General features: G+C 41.8%; 1 protein-coding gene and 1 long non-coding RNA gene across 2 annotated transcripts; both read right to left on the bottom strand.

Annotated features, from left to right (window-relative positions):
- Window positions 1-724: 724 nt before the first annotated feature.
- On the bottom strand, window positions 725-3,592 carry LOC129785223 (uncharacterized). The gene is made up of 3 exons (XR_008748909.1): window positions 3,464-3,592; window positions 2,391-2,585; window positions 725-879 (listed from the first exon to the last, which is right to left on the bottom strand). It is a non-coding gene; the product is annotated as an uncharacterized LOC129785223 (long non-coding RNA).
- Window positions 3,593-10,205: 6,613 nt separating this feature from the next.
- On the bottom strand, window positions 10,206-26,855 carry NTMT2 (N-terminal Xaa-Pro-Lys N-methyltransferase 2). Its single transcript, XM_005241223.3, has 4 exons — window positions 26,600-26,855; window positions 19,160-19,335; window positions 13,443-13,692; window positions 10,206-10,835 (listed from the first exon to the last, which is right to left on the bottom strand). Exons 1-4 carry the CDS (start codon window positions 26,841-26,843, stop codon window positions 10,561-10,563), a joined length of 945 nt encoding a protein of 314 aa, XP_005241280.1. The 5' UTR covers window positions 26,844-26,855; the 3' UTR covers window positions 10,206-10,560.
- Between the last annotated feature and the right edge of the window lie 781 nt (window positions 26,856-27,636).

Below are 27,636 nucleotides of genomic sequence, written 5' to 3'. Positions count from 1 at the left end.
TGCTAAGAAAGCAAGAGCATAGTCAGCCAAACTGCAGTGTGGCCAGGAACCGTGAGTTAACACTTTTCCTCTGCCAAAGAACACCAGTAGGTCTGTAGTGACAGTGCATGGCCAGTGCCTTGGCCTCACAATCTGCTCAAAAACATGCAAGGTGGGACATGCAAATTCTGTGTCCGTTTCAGGTCTTGATTACTTCATGGCATGAGACAAGGCCCTTAGCTTCTCTCAGCCCCAAGCTGTTTGTGTGCACAGCTCCCTGTGTTAGTACTTGCTTCCCTCCTGAGGCTCAGTAACAAGTTTGTTAAATGGTTCTCTTAACAGGCAAGGTGATCCAGACAGTGCGAAGTAATTTATTTTTTGTCCTGGAGAAACCAGCCTCCTTCAGAGTTTCACTCATTAAGACAGCAGCCGTTGTAATCCAAGCTCCTTTGATGGAAGGGGTAAGTGGGGAGATTGCCAAAGGGAGGATTAGCTGATGGATGTCTTGAGCTGCGAGGGTGTCTCATACGGATTTGTGCAGGATTTTCACCTCAGCTGTCCTGGCTGGAACTCCCATCCTACCATACCAAGACACTTTCCTTGCAGGCTTTGCTCTGCCTCTAGCAGCAGTGAGGCCCTGGCTGAGGGCTGGTTGCTATCTGTCATTCTCAGCTCGGTGGTGACAGAAAGGTACACAGCATGCCAAAGAAAACCTAGCCCCAGCGTGTGAAAAACTTACCTGTTGTACTCATAGGTAAGTGGCAGCTTTGTCCAGAGACAGGACAGATTCAGATGGGATTCCCAACTTGGCTACTCAATGATACAGTGCTCCAGGCCATTGTTTTCCCCTCTACAGTAGGGATTATGATATGCTTCTCTCTGCACTGCATCCTTCGAGACCTATGAATGAAAGTGCTGTAAGCAGCTTTGTGCTTTTAGGCCTAACCTTAAGTAAAGGCATTTAGAAAGCACAGTTCCAACACATATTTCTAGACTATGTGATAGGCAGCAAGTTTCTCACTATTCCCCAGTCAAAAGGAGTAGCACAATCCCTGGTTTTCTCCTGTCTATGACTCTGCCTCCTCCTTACTCATCACGTTTGTCTTGATCTTTGATTTCTGCCACTGTGCTTCTATGGATACATCAAGCTGTTTGTGTGCACTCTTTGTTATGGGACAGAAAGGGAGGACATCTGCAAAGGCAGGTTAGATCCACTTCTACATTCTCTAGCAATGTGAGAATTTTCATTTTGAAACCTTCATGGTGCAGTTAAGCCTTAAAGGGTGTTAGTACAAATACAAGATTATTATTTCCTAAAATGTCATTATTTGAAAGCCATTCTCACAATGGGGTGTTTGAGGATGAAAACACTCCAGCCTGTCAAGCCTCCTGCTTTCTATGTCAAACATCTCTCTCGTTTCCCACCACCACCTTTGCAACTCACACATGCCCAACACGAGCCCACAGCTTCTTTCTGGCTCCTGATCCCAGGTATCTAGATGCTGCTCCGTCTGCTCTTGTCTGACAAGCAGGGCCCAAAGCTGGAGGGGAGCAAGGCACACCATGCCACTCTGTGTGCGCTGCCAGCTGCTCTAGCACTTCTTTATCACACAGGATTACAAACCCATCCATGGGTGGGTGTCCACTCTTCTGTCACAGGACCCAGTGGAGCAGCATGGAGCAGCAGTGGAGACTGCTTGTAATGTTATTGTTAAGAGGTTCCATTGGGTTGTTTTTAGCAGAAATTTGAGTTGCTTGTTTTGCAGCAGAGGATCAGTTACAAAAACAACACCAAGCAGAAAGGCTTTTTTGAGAGAAGGGCTCTGTTTACCATGTTAATTTCAGGGAAAGTTATTTGGGAGGAGGGAGGAAGTAGTCAAATCCTTGTTTACCATGCTGGAAACCCAAATCCCCTCAGTTTATGCAAATAAGAGAGAAAATGGCTTAGTGGTATGAGCACATGGCTGTGACTAAGGGGAGCTGGGTTTGTTCCCTCCTCTAACGAATACAATTCTCTAAGGCCTCTCTTCCCTCAAGGTAGGATTCAATTCATTTAACATAAGGTATATGGTCCCAGCTGAAGACCAAATCACTGATCAGCAGAGAGAGACAGGATATTCCTAATGTCGGATTTGTCCAACAGCATCGGATATACTGAAAAGTCTGGCAGAGACACTGGCTTTGCTTCCCTGATTATTAGGCAATCACAATAACCACTTGGACCAAACAGTTAAAGTAAGATGAGATGAACGTACTCTGCTTTCTGGGGTTCCCATACATGTAATGAAGCTAACTAGTCCTTCCCCACCTGACAGTAGGGTGGAAAGGATCAATGTACTAGTTATTACAACATGCTCTGATGCTGAGATGCTGGAGGCCATAAAAGCCTGACTGTAAGTAGGTCTGTCTACCTGAGAACGCAGCGACAGCAAGTAGTCCATTGGTTCCTAAATCCTTTCTGTTCGGTATGTGCACCTGTCCTGGATGTTGCGTGGCTGGTTTGGATCACTGCAATGATATGCTCAGCCACCTTTTGTGAGGTGGCATTTCTCTCCTTGCTGTAGAGAATGCAGTCCATTGGGGGAGTCATGGCAAAGCTGCCTGTGCTGAAAGAGCCCAGAAAAAGAGAAAATTAGTCACTGATCTCGGCTACGTTAGGGCAAAGGCAGGGTTTGCTCTGCCCGCTGAAATCGGAATTACTGCATGCTGCAAACTGAAGGTGCTATCAAACATCAGCCTGGGGATCTATAAGACTGAGAAGAACAGAACAGGGACTGAATCCTACCTGAGCAGTGAAATGACTTAGTGTAGGGTGAGCAAGTACTCACTTGCTCAGGGCCCCTCTGCCTTGGCATCTAGACGGCTAGAGATGACACACAGCTTAATCACAGGCAGGGAGCAAGTCAGACAGCAGAGTGGCTCTACAGACACTACCCAAACAGGAGCCTCTTCAATGGCCTACGTTTTGCCTTTGGAAGTGGTCAGGGCTGCCTCTCTCACCAAATCAAGGCAGCCCAAATATGGTTCCTCTGGGAACTTTAATGTTTTACTGAATCACTTAGTTTCTCTTGATGACTGCTGCTTCAGAGTCTCAGTTGCTGGATCCCAGTAGGGATTTTGTTGATGGGGGTTTATTGACTGCTTGTTACCTTGAAGTTACTGCAGTAGCAGGAGTCACAGGTAACTCCTGGAGTCTGTTTATTTTATGGGTTGGATTTTTAAGAGTTTGCCAATGGTACCCTGATTTTAGGAGAAGGCACTTTCTTATTTAGCAATGCACTCATGTATTGATCCATAAATAACACTAGTGTGTTCTTTAGTAAGACCCAAAAGAGGGTCAGCCCTGGCTCATCAGTAAACCATGTAAAAATAGTGCAAAAAGAACCTCTCAGCAAACTCATCACGTCTATCTGGGGGAGGTGCAAGCCAAACATCAGTGTAATTTTGTACTCCACTGAGTTTTCAGGAGTATCTGTGCCCATACCTTCTGAAAGAAAAATGCTAAAAGGTCCAAGATGGAGTAATCTCTGACAGCCTTCGCTTTGGTCTCCAGTAGAGGCTCTCAGAGTTGCAAGATTTTTACAGCTGGGGCTGCAGATCCAAATTCTGCATCTGTGGGAGAAACAGACTTGAATGCACTGAAGTCTCACAGTGAGGTCCATAAATTCCCATATACCCGAGCTGGAATTCATCTTGCCTCACTTAAACCCCTAAAAATGACTTGTCTGAACCTAAGACAGTCCTGTAGGCTTCTTCTATACAGTTGAGTATACGGATAACCATCGCAGGTGGGAAGAAGTTTTTTGGGAGGAGCTGGTCTCTCCCCAGTGACTATCATGGGAAGTCTTGACAATTACCTTAGACCCAGACAAGTGTCTTCTAGATATCCAAATTATGTGAGAGGCATCTTATGTCTGTGATTACATGCAGCCATGCTGAAGGGAGCCACAAGGTCATTAGGTCATCTTAGTTGATCCTATGTACCGCATTACAAAATCCTCACATGACTGAGAGGCTTAAGATATAAGCAACATTAATTCAAAGAGGCTAGGCAGATCTGAGTGGGTTTTATGAGTAAGATGTGCCAGGTGTCACCCAAGGGATCCTGCCACGGAGCCCTGGAATGGAGCCAGGTTGAGCACATGACACTGAATGCTCATGCAGCAACAGTTCCCTTGGCAAATGGTGCTGGACCATTTCTTTGTGTGGCTGGGGATCCAGATTACATAGCAGTCCCTGTTCCACTGCAGTAGATGCCTTGTGAAAAGCTGGCAAGCCACACATATTCCAAGCACCACAGGTCACCTTGGCCAACACAAACTGCATATAACCCACATGGATGCATAGGCATCTGTAAAACTGTTAACTGTGTGGGTACACAGAGAGGGAAATCTTCCAAACAAAGATTTTGAAGCTAGACCTGTGATTTTTGATGCTGTGTGTTTGTTACTCTGTTAATGGAGGAGTGTGGGAGGATTTCCATGCTGGAGTATTGCCCCAGCAGCAGTGGCCGCAGGAACTGAAGCTGCTCCCAGCAGCATCAGGCTGCATGAGCACACAGAAGGCTGCTCAGAAAGTGCTGCGTACCACTTTGTGGAGGCTCAGCAGCACTTGTGGCATGTGTGCCACTGTTCGGGAATCTTTGCTACAGATCGGGAAAAGACAATCTCTGAATCAGGATTTTACATTCACAGGGCATTGTCAGAGGTTAGGGAGAGGGGAACAATCAGGCATAATGTGAGTTCAGGTCACTGTAAGGTGGTACAGTTGAATGGAGTGTTCAGAAGGACTTTGCTATTGCTTGGATCTTTAATACATCTGCTTAGAATGGGATGAATGCATGGGCCTGCCATGAATGTCTCCTGCATGGGCCAGTTTTTCCCCACTGACTGCAAAGAGAGCCTAGTTATCTTAGATGAGACATTTTATATTTAGGTGTCTCAGATCAAGTCAGATTATTTTTACCTAAGATACCTACATCTCCCTAACGGGTTTGCAAAGACATGCTGATGCTAAACTTTGATTGAATTGGCCACATGCTTTAGAAATCCCTTTAGATGTCTACCTCCACTGACAAGTACCTAAATCCTTTCAAATCTGGTCTCTAGCTAATTCTGAAAATGTAGTCTTGTGTGAAGCTGAGTTTCCTACAAGCCAAATCTTCAGAATTACAGGCATTCAAAGACACCAATAGGTTATCTACTAAGCCACAGTGCACTTATAGGACTTCTGGATCTTCAAATGCTTCTTGAAACCTTAGCCTCAGGCACCTGAAAATACCACAAGGTTGAAATGCCTTCAAATTCAACATTTTTGGAAGAGAGATACAGGGAAGAGAGACTTTCCACGAATTTTCTGTCTTTATTTTTGCTGCAGGCATACACCAGGTTGTTCTTCCAATGCTTTGAAAGGAACAGAAGCTGTTTATGTTCATCAGCACAATGTTCAGCCTGAGCCCTTTCTTTGCAGGACGTATCAGGTTGGTCTAATAAGCAGGCTAACCATAACCATGCTGTTTCAATCTGCTCCAAGCAGAACCAGAATAAGTTTACGTCCACCTGCAAAACACTCTGTAGTTCCTGTAGTGGCCTGATTTGTGGAGGTGTTAATCACTCACAGCTACTACTTAGGTAAAGCTGTAATGTGGCCCAGATCACCCTTCTGTGCCTCAGTTTCCTTATCCTGAACACAATGATAATGCAGCTTATGGTCTACGGATGTATAGTGTCATACAAATATTGTTATTTATGGTGATGATGAGAACATGAGCTTTGTTTGGTACAAAGGTCTGGGAGTGCCTACTTGACATCAATTGAATGAGACAGGTATTAACCTGCACATTTGAAATACAGCGTGTTGTTATTGTTCTCAGATAAACAGAATTACCTCCTCTTAAAATCAAAGGTAATCTGTTTTACTTCAGTGAGATGTGGTGATGTCCACAGAGAACAAATCATTTTTGGCAAGTGGAGGAGGGATTTTCTTGGCAAGTTGGAAGAAGCATCAAAGGAAGAGAAGAGGGATGGGATGCAACACAACTGGTTTTAATTACACATAACAGTCAAGTTCCTCTAGACAGGCCTACTGTCTGATATGTCATTGTAAATGCTCTGGGGAGCCTGGATTAAGAGAATGAAAAAAACAAGTGAATGGCATAAAGGTACTCAGGACTCTTAGTGGAGTAACTGGCAAAGCTTTTGTCAGTTGGCATCATGCAGTGATACATCACCCCCATTAATGTAGCACCCTGGTACCGTAACTTTGATTTTTAACGGGTGTTTGGTTATCCAAGTCCATGCCTTTTTCTGGTTTTGATAGTCATAGCTCCTCAGATCACACTGCACTTCTGTTTGGCATTAACGATGAAGATGCTGAATTGGTTATAACAAGGATGCACTTTCATTCCCACTGCACAACCACCAGGATGAGGGGAAACTCTCTCATTTCAAGCCAGTTCAGCTCTGAGGTGGTCTGAATTGCTCTGGAGGTGCCAGTTTCTTCTTCTGGCCTGTCAAAGAGCCTAAGGTGGCAGCTCCCTAGACCAGACACACTGCAAGCTGCCTGAATAGATGGGATAGGTCTGGAGAAAAAAAGAGCTTGGGCAGAGACTTCTTGACAGGACTGTTCCTCTTGAAATGCCTGTTTTCTCTGGAAATTGATGACTTGTTTCACTAAATTTGGGGGCAGGGAATGTACTGGGTTTATTAGCATATTCTGTAGAAAACTGATGTTTCACTTCAACTATTACAATATTATATAATATATTATCATGTCACCTAACATGTCGGTTTAGACTAGATTAGATAAACATCCAAACAAGAAAGTCAAACTAAAAATATCCTGTATGATTATTTCAGTATTTCTGAAACAAAATACTTTAGAACATCCATTCAGCGATATGTTTAAAACTGATGGTGCTCTATTCCAATTAGGAATGAAAGAACATTTGTAATGTCTGACTTGCCTTCGGAATACGAACAGCTTGAGCTTTGATGGACACTGGAGCTGCACAGTTGGGATCGCTGTTCAGGCTGCTGTAATAATTGTTTTCTTACATTTTGTTTAGGTTGCAGTACCATTTGGGGGCTACTGTCAGGGTTTGAGGATGTCTTTTGCAAGGAACCTCATACGTATATAATAAAGATAACACTTGGCCTTCAGTCACACAGAATAGAAGCACTGGACCCAATATGGGAAAACCAAGCATTATGAAGAACTTTTGTGGTGACATGGTGCAAGTGGGCTTTACTGCACTTTGGCTAAGCATTTACTTGAGTAATGGCTGCCTGGGAGAAACATCTGATTGAAGGACAAATTGGGTATTTCCCTAATTAGCTATTGATGGTGAATGAGGGCTTGAGCTTGAAGGACCCTGAATGTTCTGTGAGCCTCACCTTAGCCAGGGTATGGATCCTGGATTCAATTTCTGCTAACATTGAGATCAGGAATAAGTCTTAAATGAGCACCAAACAAATGGGATTCAAACTCCTACTGCAATCTGATGAGCTAAAGGCTTCTTTAAATGTATGGTTTAAATAACCTGAAAGTTGAGGCAGAGCAACCGAGTTGATTATCCAGTCTTTGAACACCAAAGAGCAACTGATACATAGATGATTTCTAAGCAAGATCTGTTTGAAATTTATGATTCTTCATTATTATTATTATAGTTATTGTTATTATTATTGTTATTATTATTATTTACTATGGTAAAGTCCAGAGCACCCTGAACGTTTAAGCCACAAATGGCCCTTACCCAAATTCATCAACATTTCAGGGTGGCCTACACTGGTTGACTGGGAATTCTTCAATTAAAATATACCTTGGAAAAGGAGGAAACAAAAATATTATTCAGTCTGCAGCAATCTCATGCATTTAAGTCCCTGGAGGGCTTGTGTTTCTTTACTCTTGAGGTTCATTATGTCACCAGAAGAGCTTTAACATTTTACTGTGGAAGCAACATAGCCATGAAACATTAATTTCCAGGAATGTGGGAACCATGAAATATGGGGTTTTCTATTAAATTAATATTTTACTTGCGTCTATTCTCACATAGTTAAGGGAACCAATTTTCATTATATGTTTATGTATATGTATTCTGGAAGTTCATATAGAAAGATGAACAAAATATGGGAAAATCACTTTTACCTTGAAAAATGTATTTCACTGATAAAAATACCAGTCATTTATATTCTACCTTTCATCCTAAACCACTTCACATTCTACATTCATCTTGGAACAATGTCTCTCATTACTAAACTGCACCCACTCTGGTGTGTAAGTGAACAGCTGATATATTCTGCCCTGTGAGATGCGGCAGCTGTTTAGATTTATATAAAATTGTTTACTTCCCTATTTGCACAATGCCATTCTCTCACCATTGTGTGACCAACGCCATTCAGATATGCCTGGCACAGACATGATTGTACTAGGATCTCCAGCAGCCTCCAAGTATTCTGCATCGTGGCAGATGTCTCTGGCTGGAAGAAAAAATGGTGAAGGACAAATTAACTTGCAATCTATGTAAAGGCCTTTTAAATATTCTCCTGTTATTGCTAATCAGTGTTACTAACTATAGGACTGATGGCTCTTTCTTGTAAAATGGATGACTGGGTTTCCTTCAGATATTTACACATACTCACATGCATGCAAAAACCACATCTTTTAGCAGCCTCGGCAGAATGAAAGCATTGTAGTGGCTTAATGGGAATCTGAAGCACTTAGTTCTGGGACAATTCCAGAATCTAAGTGTCCACCTAGGGTTTTTAACAATATTATATACTAAATTTATGTCCATTTCCAGTTGATTAGAATGGAAGAATTAGCCAAAACATTCCAGAAGCATCTGTGTCATGGGAACCATAGAATTCTAGGTTACATGACACGCCAGAGATTCACCAAATCACCAGGGTTGTTTTCCTTAATGCTACAATTAGCGATGGCACATTAAAAGAACAATTACTGGATAAGATTTGACTGCAGGAAGCCCTCTGCCATAAATTGGAAATTCTCAACATATGCAACCATGTTGCTAGAGAAGATGAGTTATGCAATTAAACCCAAAACTGGTTATTTGCTATCAAAGGATGGCAAAGTGTACTAAAATCCAGCTGAGAGCTTCCCTGATCTTGTTATCTTCAGGCTTCTATGTGAGTTAATCTAACACAGATGACAATATTTGACACAGACAATTGCTCCTACAGTCACGTGGAGGATGTTTTATAGGAGCCCTTTCCATCAGAACATTGAGGTTTGTCATAATACAACTCTTCAAAAAGTCTGGTAAGTTTTGCCAGAATTGCATTTCAGGGGAATAAAACATGATAAATTCTTCATAAAGAATTTCAAAATTCTCCCTTCTTGTCCTCATTCAGAATGAAGCAGAATTTCAAATTCTGAGTATTTTTGCAAAATGAACTTCTGTCCTCCCACAGCACTTTCACTGCCTATATGAAGAAAAGAAGCTTAACGTGTAATTTCTCTGAGCCTTAAGGAGATGGTATGTGGGTTAGTATTTTCAAATCCAGGCTTATACAGCTGCTGTTTGAATATAAATCATAAATGCTTTTGGGTTACACTAACACCCTCTGCAGTTTAGTACAGTTGTTAATTAATACAATACTGTATTAGTTTTTCTTACAGTCTTACTATTAACGCCCCATGAAATCCCATTAGCTCTGCATATGGTGCCAGACTTGTTCTGAATGTGGGAAAGAAAGACGTTTACAGTGGTATGAATAATAAAGGGAAGCTTTCAAGTGGTTTCCACTGTGAACATTTTGAAAAAATATTTTCCAGAATGTAATTTGCGGGGTAATCTTTTCACAAAATTTCAATGCAAACATGCACATATTTGTCGTCCAAGTTTTCCCCTGGAATGCAAAAACACTTACACACCACTGTTGTTCTATGGCAGATACATCAGGAAGATAAAGTAGTTCCTAAAAATGGAAAATTAACCAGGTTGTCTTACTGTCCAAACTGACAGAAATGCAAAAAAAAAAAACAAAAAAAAAACCTGCATAGCTGATGCCAACAAATGGATAAAACTTTCCTTCCTTTTTTGTTTTAAATATTTTAAAGTACAGATAGTCATGACAGTCAAAATTTGGGTTAGGTTTTCCAGAAGTTATTTGAATTTCCTGCTTCAGGGATCTGACAGATCCTTCTTAAATTCCAGGATGATTTAAGTGCCATAGTAAAAACCAGACTTATTTGTTAATACCTCATACAGAACACTCCAAAATGTATTAGCCACTACAGAAACCTTGGACCTAATTATTTTTCTATTAGTTGAGTTTTGTCCAGTATTGACTCCTTAACCAAAGGAGTTGATCTGACAAGGAGCTGTTAGAAAAGCTTTTAAAAATGGAGAGAATGATGAAGCAGGCAGGATTTACAAGCAGACTATTTATTCCCTGGAGAAGCTGGCTCAATTGTGATTCTCTCCCAGCCCTTTGGGAATGCCTGCCCTAGAGCTGTAGTAGTAGTAGTGCATGGTTAGGAGGATTCTAATAGATGCTTCTCTCCTGCCCAGTCCTGCAGTTCATCCATAGTCCAGTCTCTGCCAGTCTCACTATGCAATCAGGAATGGCCAGGGCCTTTCTGCATGGCCAACATCCAGACAGGGACACACTGCTCAGGGAATCCCTCCTGCCTCTCCTCTCGTAGGATGGTGAGTCCGCTCATTTCAATGAGGCTGTGGAGGATGTTCAGGTCTCGGATCACACTACTATCCAGACAATCCAGGATACAGCCCTCCCTGGCTACATTGTCCTTGAGAATGATAACACCATTAGCCTTCAAGCCATTCTGGCACCGGATGAGAAACTCCAGGAGATCTTTATCTGTCAGATATCCTACAGATGAAGAGATGGAAAATAGATCACTATTAACCATTCAGACAGACTCCCCCTGTACACATCAGAACGGTGCCTTGATCTGAGTCTCTATACCCTATTTATTGCAGGAGAAGTACTAGTCTTGTCAGATTTAATTATGAAATCTTGAGCAAATCAATGAGATTAACAATTACAAACTCAAATCAATATTTAGGATCCATATTAGTAGTAGCAACAGATGCGGACAGAAGTCAATGGGAATAGTGGAGAAAATACTGGGTGCTGAAGGGTTCTTTAATCTGGTGGTTAAAGTCATAATAAGAATCAGTGGCAGGAAGCTCGAGCCAAACAAATTCATACTGGAAATAAGTGACAACTGTTTAACAGTGTAAGTAATTACCCATTGGAAGCTACCAACAGAAGTGGTGTTTACCACCTCTTGAAGTCCTCAAATCAAGCATGGCTGAATTTCTCAAGATACATTTTAATTGAACACAAACTACTGGCTCAGTACAAGGGTAAAGGAATGAATAGAACAGCTTGTGATATAGAGTAGGTCAAACTAGAAAATCTAACAGTCACTTCTGTCTTTTAATATTACAAATCTCCATAACTTTGTGTAACATTATGAACCCATCAAAGGGGTTCTGGATCAAAGATCCAGTGAGGAATACAAGATCTTCCAAACTACCAAACTCTTTTATAATACCCCAAACTGTTGTGATTTCTGTGTATACCATATATGCTTAAAAACTGCACTTTTTTTTTCAGTATGTTATTGAGATTGTGATTTTTACCCTTCCTTCTCAAAGATCAATACTTCTGTTACATTAAGGACAGTAGTGCAGGGCTCAGAGAATAGCAAAATGAGAACTCTCACACATGAAACATCTAAAATGAATTATCAGGGACAGGTGGACAGAAACTGAATAAAAAACTTGAAAAAAATAATCATTTGTATTTTCTAGTCAAAATATTTAGTTTTCTTGATGAAAGATTTAAACTTTTATAAATAGAAGTTGTCATTTCAAAACCACATTTTGACATAGCATGTCAGGTTTCTTTAACCACACCCCAAAAAAAAAGAAAAAGAAAAAAGACCCAAAAATGCTGAATACCTTTCAAGTTGGAGGAAAATTTAATTGCTATAGGAAGTGTAAACTTGCATTTTTTTTTAATTTCAGTTTTTCCACAAAATAACAGCTTGGGCTCATATACTTATACATACATAAGACAAATCAAGATTGCATCGACAAGATTCATTGAAGCTTTTCAACACCTAATTTGGAACTTAATGTTCTCTTAACTTAGCTTTTAGCCTGAAGAAAATGAGTTCTTCATGGTGTTGCTCTCTATCAGACCTGCCCTTGCTTCACCAAAAAGCATTGAGCTTGCTGGTGGATTTCCGCCCATTTCAAGATCAGGGTAGAAGTTTGATTAATGCTTAAGATCACTACATATTTCATTTAAATTGATGGAGGAAGGAGATTCAGACCTGTGTCTGTGCTAAAGAAAAGGTACATGCGCCCTTCAGCAGCAGCCACATAGCTGATCAGCACAGCCTCAGACAAGCCGTAGCTCATTCAGTCTCATGTTGACTTGGATTTGGTCAAAAGATGAGGCAGGAGCTACATTTACTGCAATGAATGGTTATCCAAGAAAAGCAAAAATAGAAAGGAATATTATACTGTTCTGAAGCAATTTGCTTGTACAGCTACAAAGACTGTACAAAGAAGCTCAGTTTCATTATTTTTTAAGACTAGGGGACAAAATAAGTGTTCCTGAATAAAACCATCTTCTGTGCTAATCTCTCCACATTTATGTTTCTTTTTGCCTAGCAAGAAACTGTTTTCTCCAGGGTTTTGAAGAGTTGTTCAGGCCTCCTCTTGTACTTTAGAATAATGAGTTCTGCCAGCTAGAACTGCACCATGGACACTGAGGTTCACAGACGAGGAGAAAACCTTACTGGAAGGACAGTTAGGCACTGCAGCAGGTTTTCTAGGAAAAATTAAGAATTTTTTATTTTTTTTTTTTTGGTAAGGAACATTGCCCACATTATCTCATAGCCAGTCTGCTGCTCTTGATGCTGCAGGGCATACACTGGGGTGGCTGCAGGAGAAGAAGTAGATATTTCTTATATGAAGGTGTACTGTGGGACATAGCTAAATGAACCAGTTTGATAAGCATCAGTGCATGTTTAAGACAATCTGGTATACAGGTATTCATGATTTCACTATGGCTTTTTTCAGATTGTTTCCTGAAATACCCCCAAGTGCGGATAATCATCAGATTCAGAAATCCCTGCTCAGAGGTGAGGCCAAGCCTGTGTATCTGTCTGCAGCACTGGCAACAGGAGGCCTACTCCTCAGCTGCACCTTAGCATGCAGGCTACTCTCCAAGAACATGACCTTTCTCCAGTATGTGACCTGGAAAAAAACAACTTGGTGTATACCCACTGTGTGTGTGGCTGGGGAGAACTCTCGAAAGTCTCTTGTGAGATTTTAGGAAGCAGTTCCAAAGATTTGAGAACCTTCTTTTACAGCTGCACCGTTCTTTTAAATAGACTTTAGCACAGGCTATACAGCTCTCTGAGATGCTGGGCTGAATGAATCATGTTGAACTAACCTGAAACCCACTGAATCCAGATGACATCATATCTTTGCGGGGCTGGAGTGAATTCCTGGAGGCTTTTGCAATAATACATCTCTACTCTGTCCTCCTTGTCCTGCAGGTAGTTCGGGACCTCAGCCAGAAAATTCTCCATCATATCCACTAGCTCCACGCTCTTGAAAACCGGTAACAGGACATGTTTGCTGATACGACCTATGCCAGAGCCGCAGTCCAGGGCACGGTTGGTGCCAGCTTTCCCCACACCCTGTGGGATACAAGAAAGTAATTTGAAGTCCAAAAAATACCACCTGAAAGATCACAGCAGCTATGCTACCCACTATGGCCTCTAGCCCACCAAACCTAGTGTCTTGTTTCCTTTGTGCACAGCTGTTGCAAGATTGGTAAAGAACCTGGGTCACTATCTTTGGGCACCTACATGTGAGCCAAGCTGGGCTGCTGTATTCCCAGGCTGCTGTTGATCAGATTTCTTCATTGCAGCCCTGCATTTACTGCTCTATAATAAATTTTTGCTTGGTATAAGAAGAAACATAATCTGTCACAAGCTCCTAGCTTTCTCAGAAGATCCACTGGTCTTTGTAAAGTCCTTGCAACTTCACCTGTCAAATATTCACACCTCACAGCCAACTATGTGGCTAGATAAGCCTCATTCTGAGCCCTGTTAAGGCCTAACAAAAAAGTAAACACCAAATACTGCGTGCAAGAAGTAACTTCTGCAGCACAGAACTTCCCAGATGCCCATGGACATCTCTGCAGATGCACAGCATCCTTAGGATCAGAGCGCAGTTTTCAAAACAAGCTGTGTTTGAACAAAAATCTTGGAGTTGCAGGTAACTTATGACAACTCAAAAAGTCTGGCCTGGAGCATATACATAAATTCTTTTTCAGGCACAGAGACAAGAAAGATGATTGAGTAGATTTTGCTTTACTGTTCTTTTTTCTTCATAAATATCACCTCTGGAAAGAGATCAGACATGAAAAAATGTGGCACAAAGGCTATGTCTATGAGAAAATAATGAGTCACTGTAAAAGAAGCTTTATAATGAAAGCTGTATTTCACCCTTAAAGCTTCCATTCTAGCTATAAAACGGCTCTTAAGAGCCTGCTGCTGTTCTGTAAAACAGAAATTTTAAGTCCGTACATGCACTGACTGTGGGATTGGAGCTCCCCTAGCCAAAGTTATCTGTTAAACAAATATATTAAAAGCAAATGTAAACACCTTTTCCCTGTCCTCTGAAACCTAGTGTTGAAGTGAAAGCTATGGGCCAAAGCCCCTATTGCAACTTTACCATTCTTAAAGGAAATAAGCCCAGGAAGGGTTTTACTCTTCCTGCTTATTGGGCGACCCCCTCTGTAATGACCAAGCATAAATCATGTAACTGGCTGCTTTTTTGGCCTTGTTTCAGTGGGTAATTCAGTAGATTATTAAGGTCAAAGGACAGTACCGTCAGCGACATGACTATGAATAGCCCGGCTGAGCATCTGGTTACATACAGTAACTGTAGAAAGAGCACAAGGACCTCAAAGGCTCTCACCAGTCTCCAAGGCTCCAATTTGTATACCTGGGAAGATTAATCTCTTGATGTGTGCAAGAGTCCACAAGCCTTCAACCCTATTGGACTCTGGAGACTACCTGTTTGTAGTTAGCCAGAAAATGTGAGCCATTCTTCATTCACAGGCTGCACTTAGGAGCATGTGGCTTTTACGGAGGACCAGGCTAAGCTGTAACAAGGAGTTCATGAAAGGAGAAGGAACTGTGTCTTGGATCTTTACAAGGTGGATTTCCATATTGTTTGCTGGCAGATACATACAGGCCTACACTGATGTGATTAAGTAAAAGTCTTTGAGAAAGCTGGTGAGAAAACCAGGATGATTTACCAAAACAACTAACAGAATTCAACAAAAAGCTGTATAACTTCCTTGACATTTGTGTTTCAGAGAACCTATAGTTACAGTACCTCACTCGAAACAGGAAATTCATCTCCCATGATGTGTCATGACAAGGACCTCTGATGACACATCTCCATTTGCCATTGAGAAGGAAAGGGAACAATCATGGGAGATGAAGCTTGATTCCACACTTCACTGAAAGGGAGCCACAGCTTCAGGCAATCATCTGAGAAGCCCTGTGAAGCACCACGGCTCCGTTTGTAATGAAAATGTTGACATAATTCCATGTTCAGCTAATATATTTTCAGTTTGGAAATGCTCAGAGCTTTGACAGGGTATTAACATTTTCTTTGGAAGGCAATCATTTTCCCAAAAGCGTAATTGAGTTGAAAATCAGACTCCTAATTTAAAAAAATAGTATAAGTGAAAATTTTAAGCCAGAACAGGCTTCACAATTTAAGATTGACTGCTCCTCTGATTACCTGCTTCCCATTACCCAGAATCACTATCATTTAGGACACATACACACCCAAAACTTCTTCTGTAAGGCTAGATAGGGCACTCACAAGTTTCCTTAGGGATAAAAGAGCTGTGGATTATGTTCCTGAAGCCACTTCAGGTCTTGGAAGGGTAGGAAGGCAGTGTAGATATGTAGGATAAAAAAGAAATCAAGAGTTCAAGAAACAGATAAAAATCACAGTGGGTTTCCTTATAAACTAAAAAAATAATAAATCAGGTTTTCAACAACATCTCTCCCACCTTTCTGATGAAACAGGAGAAAAATCACTTTCAAGAACCTTTTCAATTCAGCAAATAACTAATCAGGCAGGTGAACTAAGGACAAGGAAGGGAGAAAGGGTGTAGGGCAGAAAGGGAACTATAAAGTTAATATAATCTCCATCTGTATTATTTCCCACATCTACAGATCACAACTGTTCCTGAATTAATAGTTTCTTTGTTTTCTTTATTTCCTTTTTCACACACTACTCTGGATCAGGCACTTTAAAACACAGCGTCTATGTGGACATCAAGGCTTTAACTGGCATTAAACAGTGCCATAAATACACAGTGCTATAGCTCTGCTGATAACCCCATCAAGTTTGACGGTACCTAAGACAGCCTATACCTTGTCTGTACAGCACTGTTGGCTCAAGTAATGTTGCTCTTGGTTTGAGTTCTTCCCACACACACATAAAACCTCTTAACTTGAGCACAGTGGCACTTTTAACTCAGTTTGACTCACCTGGGAAAGAGACAGGCTAAAACATAAGTGAAATCCTTAGTTCTTTCTGTAATCCCCTCCATGTGCCCAGGCAAGATAAATTCTCCCATGGTAAAGAAATCTGTAGCTCAGTTTACAGTAGTGCTAAGAATCATGCTAAGAAATGCCATACCTGAAAGTATGCAACATCAGTCATGTAAGGGAAATGTCACTGTGTGGCATTTCCACACCAGCCAAACTAACTCAAGAGGGGTAATTTGAGTGGAACTGGGCAACTGTTTTTTAAGGAGTGCTAGTTTTGCCAGAAAATGAAGCTTTGGAAGAATAAAAGTCTCTGTGAAATTGGTATTTCAAATCTAGAGAATAGTTATAGCCAAAAAACACGGGGAAGAATGTTGAAAATGTCAAGATACTTCTTTTTCATGACTTTCAAGGAAAAAAACAAAAAAACTTGTCAACTTCTCATTTTTAAAACAGCATTTTTCATTTTGGAACTGTCTTGAACTCTTGAAAACAAAAGGAGAAGTTTTTCAGAGGGTAAAACAATTTAAAAAAAGTGAAATATGTTCAGTTGATCTGAAACTTATTTTCCTATTTTCTGTTTTTGTTAAAATTCTCTTCAAAAAAGAAAGTAGAGTTTATATTAGGGTGAAGCAAATTGCTTTTTTTTCTATCTTAATCACCTTATTGGGAAAAAAAAATTTCATAGAGCCATAAACTTGGGAAGACATAACTCAAATTAGCTTTACAATAAAGTTACTACTACAGAAAGCCAGTAAATATCTGTATCTAGTTAAGTAGGATTCAAATTGCAGTAGTAAGAAAGGAAAATAAACCATAATAAAACATAACCAATTGCCTGTATCTCAACAGAGGACAGGCTTTAACAAACTAAATCAGAATTAGCAAAATGTGCAGATTCCTTTCTGTTCCTTTCCCCTCCCCCACCTTGTTTGATCTTGGCCATTCAGAGTATCCTTTCTATCCCTGGCTAATAATAGTAGGAACTCTGCTCTGGAGTATTTTGTATCTCTCATCACACCTGATGCATTGGGTATGATTTCTCTTTGGCATGTGAAACTCTGCTACAGACTGTACTTCTTTCCTTTTCAGGTCTTGGAAATGAGAAAGTGTAACAGTGTGATAAAAACCTGCCATTCAGTAAACTGAATCTGTATGATGTCTAGGAAGCGTAAAAACTTTCCCTGAGTACACACTTATGCACCACTTGAATTCCACACATGTACTTAAAACAAGACTTAAGTAAAACCTAAGGAATATGCCTTGAACTGGCTCTGGCTTATAAGTTGCATTTAATTTTTTCTGAAAATGCCATTTTACCATCAGGTTCTCACTTTGTGTTTGTAGAAAGCCTGATATAGCGAGGCTTTGAAATGTGAAGCAGTTGTGCATTAGCATTAATACAAATGATTGTTAAAAAAGAAAATGTAGCTGCTCACTCGTGGTTTGCTGGCTCACTGCCCCAAAAGCCTCCCTGTATCAGGTACAGCAAACTTTGCCGCCAGTTGCCCTTCACTGCTATACAGGATTTCTGTCTGTTAAGCCACACTTATTTTCCATCCCAATCCAATTAAACAGTGCCCTTTTTTTATACACAACATCTAATTAACTTTTGAGCTTTTTTTCCACAGTGGATCATTAAAACTAAAAAATGGTCATCTGGGTATCCCAAATTTGTACATTTGAGCAGAAAATGAAAGACCTGTGGTAGTTTTATATAGAACTAGTCATCTTGTGAGCAGGAGAAATTAAGAAATTTGTTTTTCTGTAGCTTTGTGGATTCTTCAGCATCTAATACTGTTGTTGAGTTAATTTAGTGGGCTTTTCCCCTGGGAAGAGAGGACAGTCAGAAAACCATCAGGCCACACTTTCAAAGATTTTCAGATTCCTAAAGACACATTTAGGCACCAACAAGATTTTCAGAAAACTAAGTGCCAAAGTGACATTGCTATTGCAGGTGCTTTTAAAATCCTACTTTGCATCTCAGGTCAAAGCAGACCTTTAGAAATCTGCCTGCAACGTGACACTGGAATGTTCAAGAAACAAAATATTTTTCCTAATGCAGGAAGCTTATTCTATATACTCCTAATGTTTGGGGGGGGGGGGGGGCTGGGTTTCGCTGCAGCATTCTCAGTAATATCTATAAATAGGCAAAACAGAAACTTGGCATTTAGTCTCAGCTACTTTCCCAAATGGACTGCAGGAATTTGCACAGACAAATCTCCCACTGAAGCCAGCAATGATTTTATCACGAAAGGTCCCAGTCCTGCACTGAGAATTAATCTTCTACCCAAACACAACTATAAGAACTCCTTGCACAATCCTTTTCACAGCTTTGGAGAATAAGAAAAGGATGCAAACCAGGTAAATAATGACCTAAGGCCAGGCAAAATGTGTATTTATGATGATGCATGAGCTGGCAGAATACATTACTAGACCCAATGCCCATCAGTTATGACCTGTGACTGCATATCACATACAACATATGGTGCCATTTAAAATATATGTGACTGGGCACAGTGCATGTCATTTATGACACATCATCACTGTTTCTTGCAGAAGATGGGATTAAATGACTCACCCCAACAAACTTCCTGAGAAACTCCCTGGAGGATTCAATGTCTGTATTGGAGAGCTCAATGTAGTCTCCCATCATGCCCTCTTCTGTGGCTGGCACCTCCCGGTAGAAGTGTTTGGCCCTGGCGTAGAACTGCATCTCCCCATTGATAACTTGACTTGTCAAAGCGTAAAGTTTCACTGCAAGCAGATAAATCACTATTTTATTGTTAATGACAGATATTTCTGGTTTCGTTTATTGCTCTGGAGGCATGATGGCAAAGCTCTATAAACTTAAGTTGAGCCTTCAAATTGTCAAACCTCTCTTTCTAAAGCAAAGGTGGAAGGAAAGGTGTTGGATTTAATCCTGCAAGACCTTGAAGGGATACAGACCCCTTTGAGCAGATTCAGTGTCTCCCAGGCTCAGACACAGTTTTTGTCATCACACTATGTTTTCACATCAGTGAAAATCATTTTAAGTTTGAAGCAAACATCCATGCCAAAGAAGACAAGGGGTTTGATTTGCTCCCAGAAAAGCTGTGGGCAGTATTTATCGCTATGCAGGGTAATCATTTCTTCTATCACAAACATAACTGTTCTGCAGATTTCCATATATGCTTTCTAGCCATTGACAGCTGCATGGACAGTGCACCAAGAAGAGAATGGATGAATGAGACACTTGCTCTGGTTTATTTTTAGTGATACTCTACAGTCCATGGCACTGCAAGTAAGCTGAACCAAAGAGCAGATGGCAGTCTCAGGCCTAAATAAGCATACAGGAGGGAGATGATTTAGAAGAGACAGTCCTAAATTTTCATCTGTCACAGGTCAAGGAGTGAGATAAACAGTGGGTGATACACAGGAAAGATCCTGTGTGCCAGAGGCTTGGAGGTTTCTTTTCATTGCTTAGCTACCTTGCTGGTAATATATAGCACTTGTAAGTTTGAAGTTGTTTTAATAAAACCTGTGAGTTTTGCTGGGTAAAGGGCTATTTTCCCTTATTCTTACATTCCCCTATCCTCCCCATGCTTCGTTTTTCTGTACTCAGTGTGCACTGGCATATCAAAACCAATTATATTTTGCAGCTCCAAAGTTTGGATTGGTGCAGTCCATAAACAGTTTTCTTGGAAACCAGCATCTCTGACTGTCTCATGTATGCATACAAGTGCCCAGGCACTTCCCTGTGTGTATGACAAGACTTTCCAACAAAACACAGCTACAAGCCTGGCTGTGAAAGCTAGGCAATAAGGAGGGATGGAGTCACACCGGGAACAAGTCTCTGCGAGTACCACCTTGCAGTGTGAGACCTGCTCTGGTGCAGATTCCCAGCATGCCCAAGGAACCAGAAATGATCCAGCAGCAAACACCTTTGGGGTTAGTAAGAACAGAAAGGAAGAGCTCTCTGCCAGCTGTGTACACAGAAGGACCAGGGAGCAGTGCTTTGTCATTGCATCTTTAAACTTCCATGGCAGCACTGCTGATCGCTGCTGGGAAGGGTCTGAACAGGCCATGCCTTGCTTATGCCGGCTGGGGAACAGGAATTATGCCCTCCACACAGAGAGCTAGGCCAGAGGCCCTGAACATAAGCCTGGAATGTATTTATTGAGGGCAAGAAAGCTCAGCAGGGAATGATAAGTGTGTGCCTGCCCATCCTCAGCAGGAGAATGACATTTTGGAGGCAAATGAGGGGGGGGCAAAGGAAGTAGGATGGGGAATAATTACTAGCAAGGACCACTCAGAACAGAATAGTGCTATTGGGTTACACATAAGCAGCATGCCCGGCATATCCTTCATCCAACAAAAGCAGCATTACCAGCCCCTCTTGTCATCACCTGCTTAAGTCAACTGCTGAACGGATACTATTAAAGCTTTAATCCATTACACATTTATGTTATGCCTGAGAAATTTATACCACAAGAAGCACTGAGCCCAGCAAGGGTCAAACCTGGGAGTTTTACACACTCCACTGATTATATTCACATACTCAGAAGAAACCATTTAGCCGAAAAAATTAATATGAAGGAGGCAGCAGCCAATCCCCAGCACAACTTGGCCAGGGCGGCTCCCAGAGCCTGGGAAAAAGACTACATCGGTGGCTGTGATTCTTCCAGTAAACAGTCTCCATCTTCCCCCAGGACTGGCACCGTCTTGTTTTCTCTGCATCTCTTTTTTCTCCATTTCAGAAGCCAGCCTGTCCGGTGAACAGAACTGAATCCCTGCATGTTGGCTTTGCAAGATCTTCCATGTAAGAGTCCAGTGATGATTTCTAGGGCTTCTTTAATGGACCCATCAATGGACAGTGATTTATCCTGGTTTGCTAGGTTGAAGGGAAAGGCATTTACAGGCAGGCTGCATACTAGGACAGGATTCTGCAGGCAGCTGGTAGCATGAACGACAAATATTCAGAGTCCTTCTACCCAAGCATGAGCCTGACCCGAGGCAACACATGGGGACGATATGTTGTCAGGATATCAAATCTGTAGTGTGTGCTCTCGCATTTCTCACTCAGAACCAGTATCAGGCTTGCAGAATGCCTGCCGGGAGTTGCATGCATACACCAGCTGACTGCAGCTCCTCCAGGCCAGCTGGGGCCCCAGAGCCCTGCCTTACGTGCTGGCATCCGAAACCAACTCTCGGTTTAGAATTCACTGGGTCTTTGCAATGCATCAGACTTTGCAAAGATCTTTTTATGCAAGTCTCCTACCTGAGGGCATGCAAGGACACAGGCTAATGTAAAGGGTGGCACTGTACCCAAGGTCTTCTCCTTCGGACTCACAGTCTCACTCATGCAGCGTGCATTCCATACAGATGATTTCCACCTCTTGCTCCCTCAGCATTACTCCTCCCCCTCATGAATTTGCAACACTGCCAACTCTCCCAATGCACAACCCAATTTTCCAGACACAGCCAATCAACCTCACCTCTGATCTGCTTTGCAGCTGTGCCTGGCATGCAAGCTCCAGCAGAAGGACCAGAGGGAGAGGGAGGTTTGCCAGCTTTCAGGAATCTACCCCAAAAAAGAAGTGCAAGGAGGCACACATGTCCTTGGTGGCAGTTAGTGTTGCAGCTCTGCTCCAGTGTGCCTCCCACTCATCACAGGACCTGTCTAGCCAGAGGCATCTCCCTTTCCATGACCAATGTGGGACTATCTCATGCATCAGGAAATGAAATACTTGTGAGATCTGTTATGGATACACGGCCTGATTTCAGTGAACTTTGTAAAGTAGGGCATAGGCAGGATAGGATGATGAAGGCTGTAAGTCTCTGACATTGGGACGGGGGCAGCTGTCTTTCACAGACAAGGTTTTCAGTGTTAAGGCAGGTGACTTATAAGGTTTAAAGTTAGAGATGGTTACAACAAACCCACTGCAAAACCAGGTTGAGAACTGGAACTGGCTCCCTAAAGGTCACTCTGCAGTCATGAGACAATAATTTTGAGTTGCTGCAAATACAATTTGGATGCGGAGTGGTGATCCTGGACTAGACAGAAAGTATCTAAGCCCTTTTGCCCTACAAAACATGTCTCTAATATTTTCTTAGGGATCAGTTCAAAATTTTGTTTCCCGGTGCATCTGATCTAAACCTCTATAGAAATGGACCACTTAATACTAAGACCAGGTGCAATCCCATCCTGCAGTAGACTCTTACAGTTCTTGGTTGTAGGGTTTACTCAGCTAAATTTCCCTGGCAGCAGTAAATGTTGCAAGTAATTTTTCTGAAGTTTTTATTTGTGAACATTACTTTGTGGCTCCAACTGCATTCTGCAAGATATTGAACTAATTCCAGTTTGGCTGAGTATTCCCTTTCAAATGCAACATCTGCTTTGTGCATCAGTTGAAAAATAGTTATCTGGGTGCAGGGTAGAATTCACCTCTCTACTGTGGTCCCAAAACCATTTAAATTCTGTTTTATAGAAGATGAACATTAGCCCACCCCCAAAGCAGATTTTACTTACAGGCACATGCCTCACACACGGGAATATTTGTCTCTATGGACCGATCATCTAAGTTTTCCACTGCAGATCTCACCCCACTGGCACCAAGTCCCACAGCCCATATAAACACATGCATAATTTCTAGTATCCGAGTAGCTCCATTAAAGTCCACTGGGCTTAAGGGCATTCACACACATTTAAGTACATTGTTGGATCTGGGCCTAAAGTTACTCGTGTCTTTTATTTATAAATGTTACCCTGGTCTGTAGAAGTGACATGTTTCTCTTAACGGGCTGTGATACCAGATATGCTCAGCTCATAAGTAAACATGCCTAAAAGTGCTCCACCACTGAATCTAGCAATGGAGTGGGAGGAGCGTGGAGTTAGCATAGCTTGAAGCAAGCTTTCTACCTTGCTGACCCTCCTGGGCAGCACTGCAAGTTTCAATGGGAGGCTTTATTTCAGTGTTATTACTCATGTTTAGGATTAAGCATATGCTTAACTACCCTGCTAGATCACAGTCTTAATGTCGCTTTAGTCGTTTAACACTGTTTACAGAGAGATAATCTGGATCTAGTGTTGAAGCTTGAGAAGTTTAGTTCACTTTTGCTCAGTTCCACTCTGAATGAAACTGGAAAATGTCATCCTGCAGACATGTTCAGACCTGCCACGTCCTGGCCTCTCCATCACAGAGAGCACTGGATGACAGGATAATCCAGGTTGGAAGGGAACTAAGGAGGTCCCTAGTCCAAACTTCAGCTCAAAGCAGGGACAGACATGATGTCAGATGATGTTCATCAGAACTTTACTCAGGTAGGTTTTGAAAGCCTCAGTCGTGGAGAATTGTACGACCTCCCTGGGCAACCTGTTCCAATGACTGTCCTCACAGGGAAAGTTTTTCCTTAGTGCCAGTCCAAACTTCTTTTCATTTATGACCACTGCCTCTTGGCCTCCTGCCTCACACCACTGCACAGCTCAGCTCCGTCTTCTTTATTATCTTCCTGTAGCTACTGGCAGGCTGATACTTGGTCTCCCTGATGTCTCTTGTGGCTGAACATGCCCCATTCCCTTTGTCTCTCTTCACAGGGCATGTGCTCCAGTTCCCTCACCACCCTGGAGGTCATCCAACTCACTCCATCTGATTTCCTGCATTGGGAGTTCAGGACTCCACACATATGGTCTTGTGACTGCTGCATGAAAGGGGATAATTGGCTTCCCCCAATCAGCTAGCTATGCTTTTGTGAATACAGCCCAGGATACTGTTGGCCTTTGCTGCCAGGACACACTTGTGGTTCATGTTCAGTTGCTGTCTACCAAAACCCTATCAGCAGGGCTGCTCCCTGGCCAGCCACTGCCCATCCCATGTTGTTGTTGCTGAAGGTTCTTCCTTTCCAGGTATAGGACTTGGCATTTGCCTTTGAATTTCAGTGAATTTGAATTTCACTAGGTTCCCACTGTCTCTTTCCTCCAGCCTACTTAGGTGCCTCTGGATGGCAGTCCTGACCCAGAGCTTGCAGACAAGTCCTGCTGTTGGCTGCAGTCTGCAAAGGTGATGAGCAAGCAGTCCTTTACCACCTCCAGGTTACTGATAAAGATGTTAAACAAGATAGGTCCCAGGACAGACCCTTGCAGTACTCCACTGACCTCGAGATTCGACCACAACTTTCTGAGCCCAAGCACCCAATCACTTTTCACCTGTCTGATTGTCCACCCATCCAGACCACAACATCCTAGCATGCTGTGAAGGTTCTTGGCTGTGTCTCCATGCCAGAGCACACGAGCTACCCCACAGTACCTATCCTTATGCACACTTTTGCTTCATGACAGTAACCATGGAGTAACAGACATACTGTTCACATGAAGACTGGACTCCCAGTGCCTTTTCTATGGAGTCAAACTAATTTGGATGGGCTGGCAAAAACCTTGTAAGCTCTTTAGTGAAGTTTTAATGATTCAGGTCATGAAAAGTCTGGCAGAGGGGCTCTTTAGTCTGATAGGAACATTTCACAAAACTTGTTGGCTGAGAATGGAAGTTCAAATAAAATTCAGACAAGGAATAAAATATAGTTTTACTAGGGTGAGGCAATTACGCCTGAAAACAGCTTAATGATGGACGGATGGATTCTCAAACATTTGGAGCCCTTAAACCAAGGTATTTTTGTCTTCATAAATGTATAATGTGACCCAGCCATAAGTTACAACATGACGCAGGAACTTCTACATTAAGTTCTAAGCTAGATATTCATAATGGCACCTTCTAGTCTTAAAATGATCTATTAGTACTTACACTAACAGTTAACACTGTAGGAAATCTTGCTCAGTTTCTAATATGTTGTGTTTATTTTCAAAACAAATGAAAGAATAACATTTTCCTAGACTTCTTGAGATTCCATTGACTTATAATTGACTCTCCTTCCTTTCCATCGTTCACAGCTACCTACCACTAGGGATAGGAGTATCTATCTTCCATGTTTCATTTTAAATAGCTGCAGATATTGCTGCATTTGAAAAGCCACATCAAAATACTAAGATAACACAGAAATGCTTTTTCTTTTTACAGGACTCATGGATTCTACCACCCTGAGCAGAGTTCTCCCTGGGGTCTGTATAGTTTCACACAATCAGGTAAGATAATACACTTGCCTAAATGGATAATTCAATTAGGAGGGAGCCCTCAGGAATTCATCGTGAGTACTTTAACAGGTTGCACAGACACAACCATTCCATCTTAAATTCCTACAGTTCTAACATTGAGTGTAGGCTGAATAATTCTGCTTAAAAAGTGGCATGCTAACATAATACAGACACAAGTCAAATTTACTTTTTAGACATGTTGACCTGGGGAATTTTTTTTTTTATTCAAGCTCAAATTTTCATAAGAAATGAATATTCATTTTCTGCATGAAAAAAATAATGTCTTGGCACCCTGTACCAGAGGCTTTCACTGAAATTTGGCTATAACCAAATATTGGGAAGTATTTTCCTCCCAGATAAAAAACACTATGTTAGACAGTCTGCTGCAGAGATCAAGATTACAAAGCCTCTTGAAAATGTTTTTAAATCATTATCTTTCAAGCATTTGTCCAAAACAATACCAATGACAAGGCTAAGGACACACTGAATGACAACAAAACAGGTATCAGGCAACAGAAAGTATGGTCTGTCAGCTCTGCTAGTTTTGCATTTGTCCTTCCAAGTTTCAAACAGGTCAACACATATTTCACTTAAATGGTGACAAAAAAAAGGAACCATCAGCCAGAAACCAAACTTTATCTCACTATTGAGGTCTTTCCCTTGCCCTCCTTTAACAATCTGTGGAGTATTTAGGTATAAAAACAGGGTGCTGAATTAGAGGGAGCTGAGAGAGTACGGAATGGTTTAGCTAGCTAGTACTGTAGTCTTTCTAGCTGGGCTTCTCAAAACTACTACTGATTGTCATTAATGTGTCTGCACTCTACCATCTAACATGATATGTCTTTTTGGAGCACAGTCATTCATGCACACAGACGCTCCTGCCCACCAGCTACTCACCCAGGGGAAGCTTTTCCAGCAGATAAAGGTAACTCTGAAAGAAGTCATTTCGGATTGCCTTATGCAAGATGAAGGACATACTGTGCCGACAGAGTTCTTCATCTGTCTTGTGCCAACGCGACTTAAAGGCCAAATGTGCTGCTTTATATGCCATGATGAAAATGTCTTTTGCAAGGGTGGACAGTTGCTGTGGCTGGTGCTCTCCGGAGGACCTGTTCGTCCGAAGAGGCAGAGGCAGTGTCATTTAAACTGTGGCAATGTGCTGTCATTCTATATTGGGGTGTGTGTCTAGAGCAGTGCAAGGGGTGGAGGCGGGTGAGAGGGGAGTGAGAAATGCTGGCTGTTGGCACTGGCTCAAAGTAATCTCTGGAGCGTCGCCCTCTGAAATGAGCAGGTGCTGGAAAGTGATAAAAAACTCAACCGGGAAATTGCTTAGCCACAGTAAAAGTATATCTACTCCAAAAAAGAGTGGCTTTAATTCAATTACTTTTTTCCTATTCTATTCAGCCTTCACTTCAAAGGAACTCAGATATTATCCAGGATCTCCCATTTCCCCCTTTTATATCTCACAGGGTGATTTTATTTCTCCGTCTCTTCCTCATTATTTGTTTTTCAGTCCAGGGCACCCAAGAAGGGGGCCAAAAGACAGAACACGGCCATGCCTCTACACAAACTCTGTGTCCTAATAAACCTATTGTAACAAGCAAAGAGAAAGCAACAGAGTGAACTTCATACTTTGCCAATGTGTATGGCAGGGCAAGCCACTCTCTATGTGCTACAATGTGCCCAGGTTCATTTAATCTGTTTACATGCTACAGACTATCTCATCAGCAGAGACTAGCTGGAAGAAATTGTTGTCTGGGAACACGGGAATGGTAAAGCCAGGGAAGGGTAAAGCTATTCGCTTTAGCTAATCAAATACACAGAAGAACAAAAGGAGATAAACTGCGTATTAACAAAATTAGACAAATATATTGGCTGGAAAAGAGAAAGATGTTCAGGCCACTACAGCAGGCAAAATTCTGAAAAAGGGGGGA

This window comes from Falco peregrinus, chromosome 10 (genome assembly GCF_023634155.1).
Source record: "Falco peregrinus isolate bFalPer1 chromosome 10, bFalPer1.pri, whole genome shotgun sequence".
NCBI lineage: Eukaryota > Metazoa > Chordata > Aves > Falconiformes > Falconidae > Falco > Falco peregrinus.
This window is presented reverse-complemented; position numbering and strand designations above follow the sequence as displayed.

Coding starts and splice junctions, on each gene's coding strand:
- NTMT2 (XM_005241223.3), bottom strand. CDS start 26,843: ATGACACTGCCTCTGCCTCTTCGGACGAACAGGTCCTCCGGAGAGCAC. Junction 19,336..26,599: donor GCTGGAAAAGCTTCCCCTGG/GTGAGTAGCTGG, acceptor ATCTGCTTGCAG/TGAAACTTTACGCTTTGACA. Junction 10,836..13,442: donor CTGGATTCAGTGGGTTTCAG/GTTAGTTCAACA, acceptor CTTCATCTGTAG/GATATCTGACAGATAAAGAT.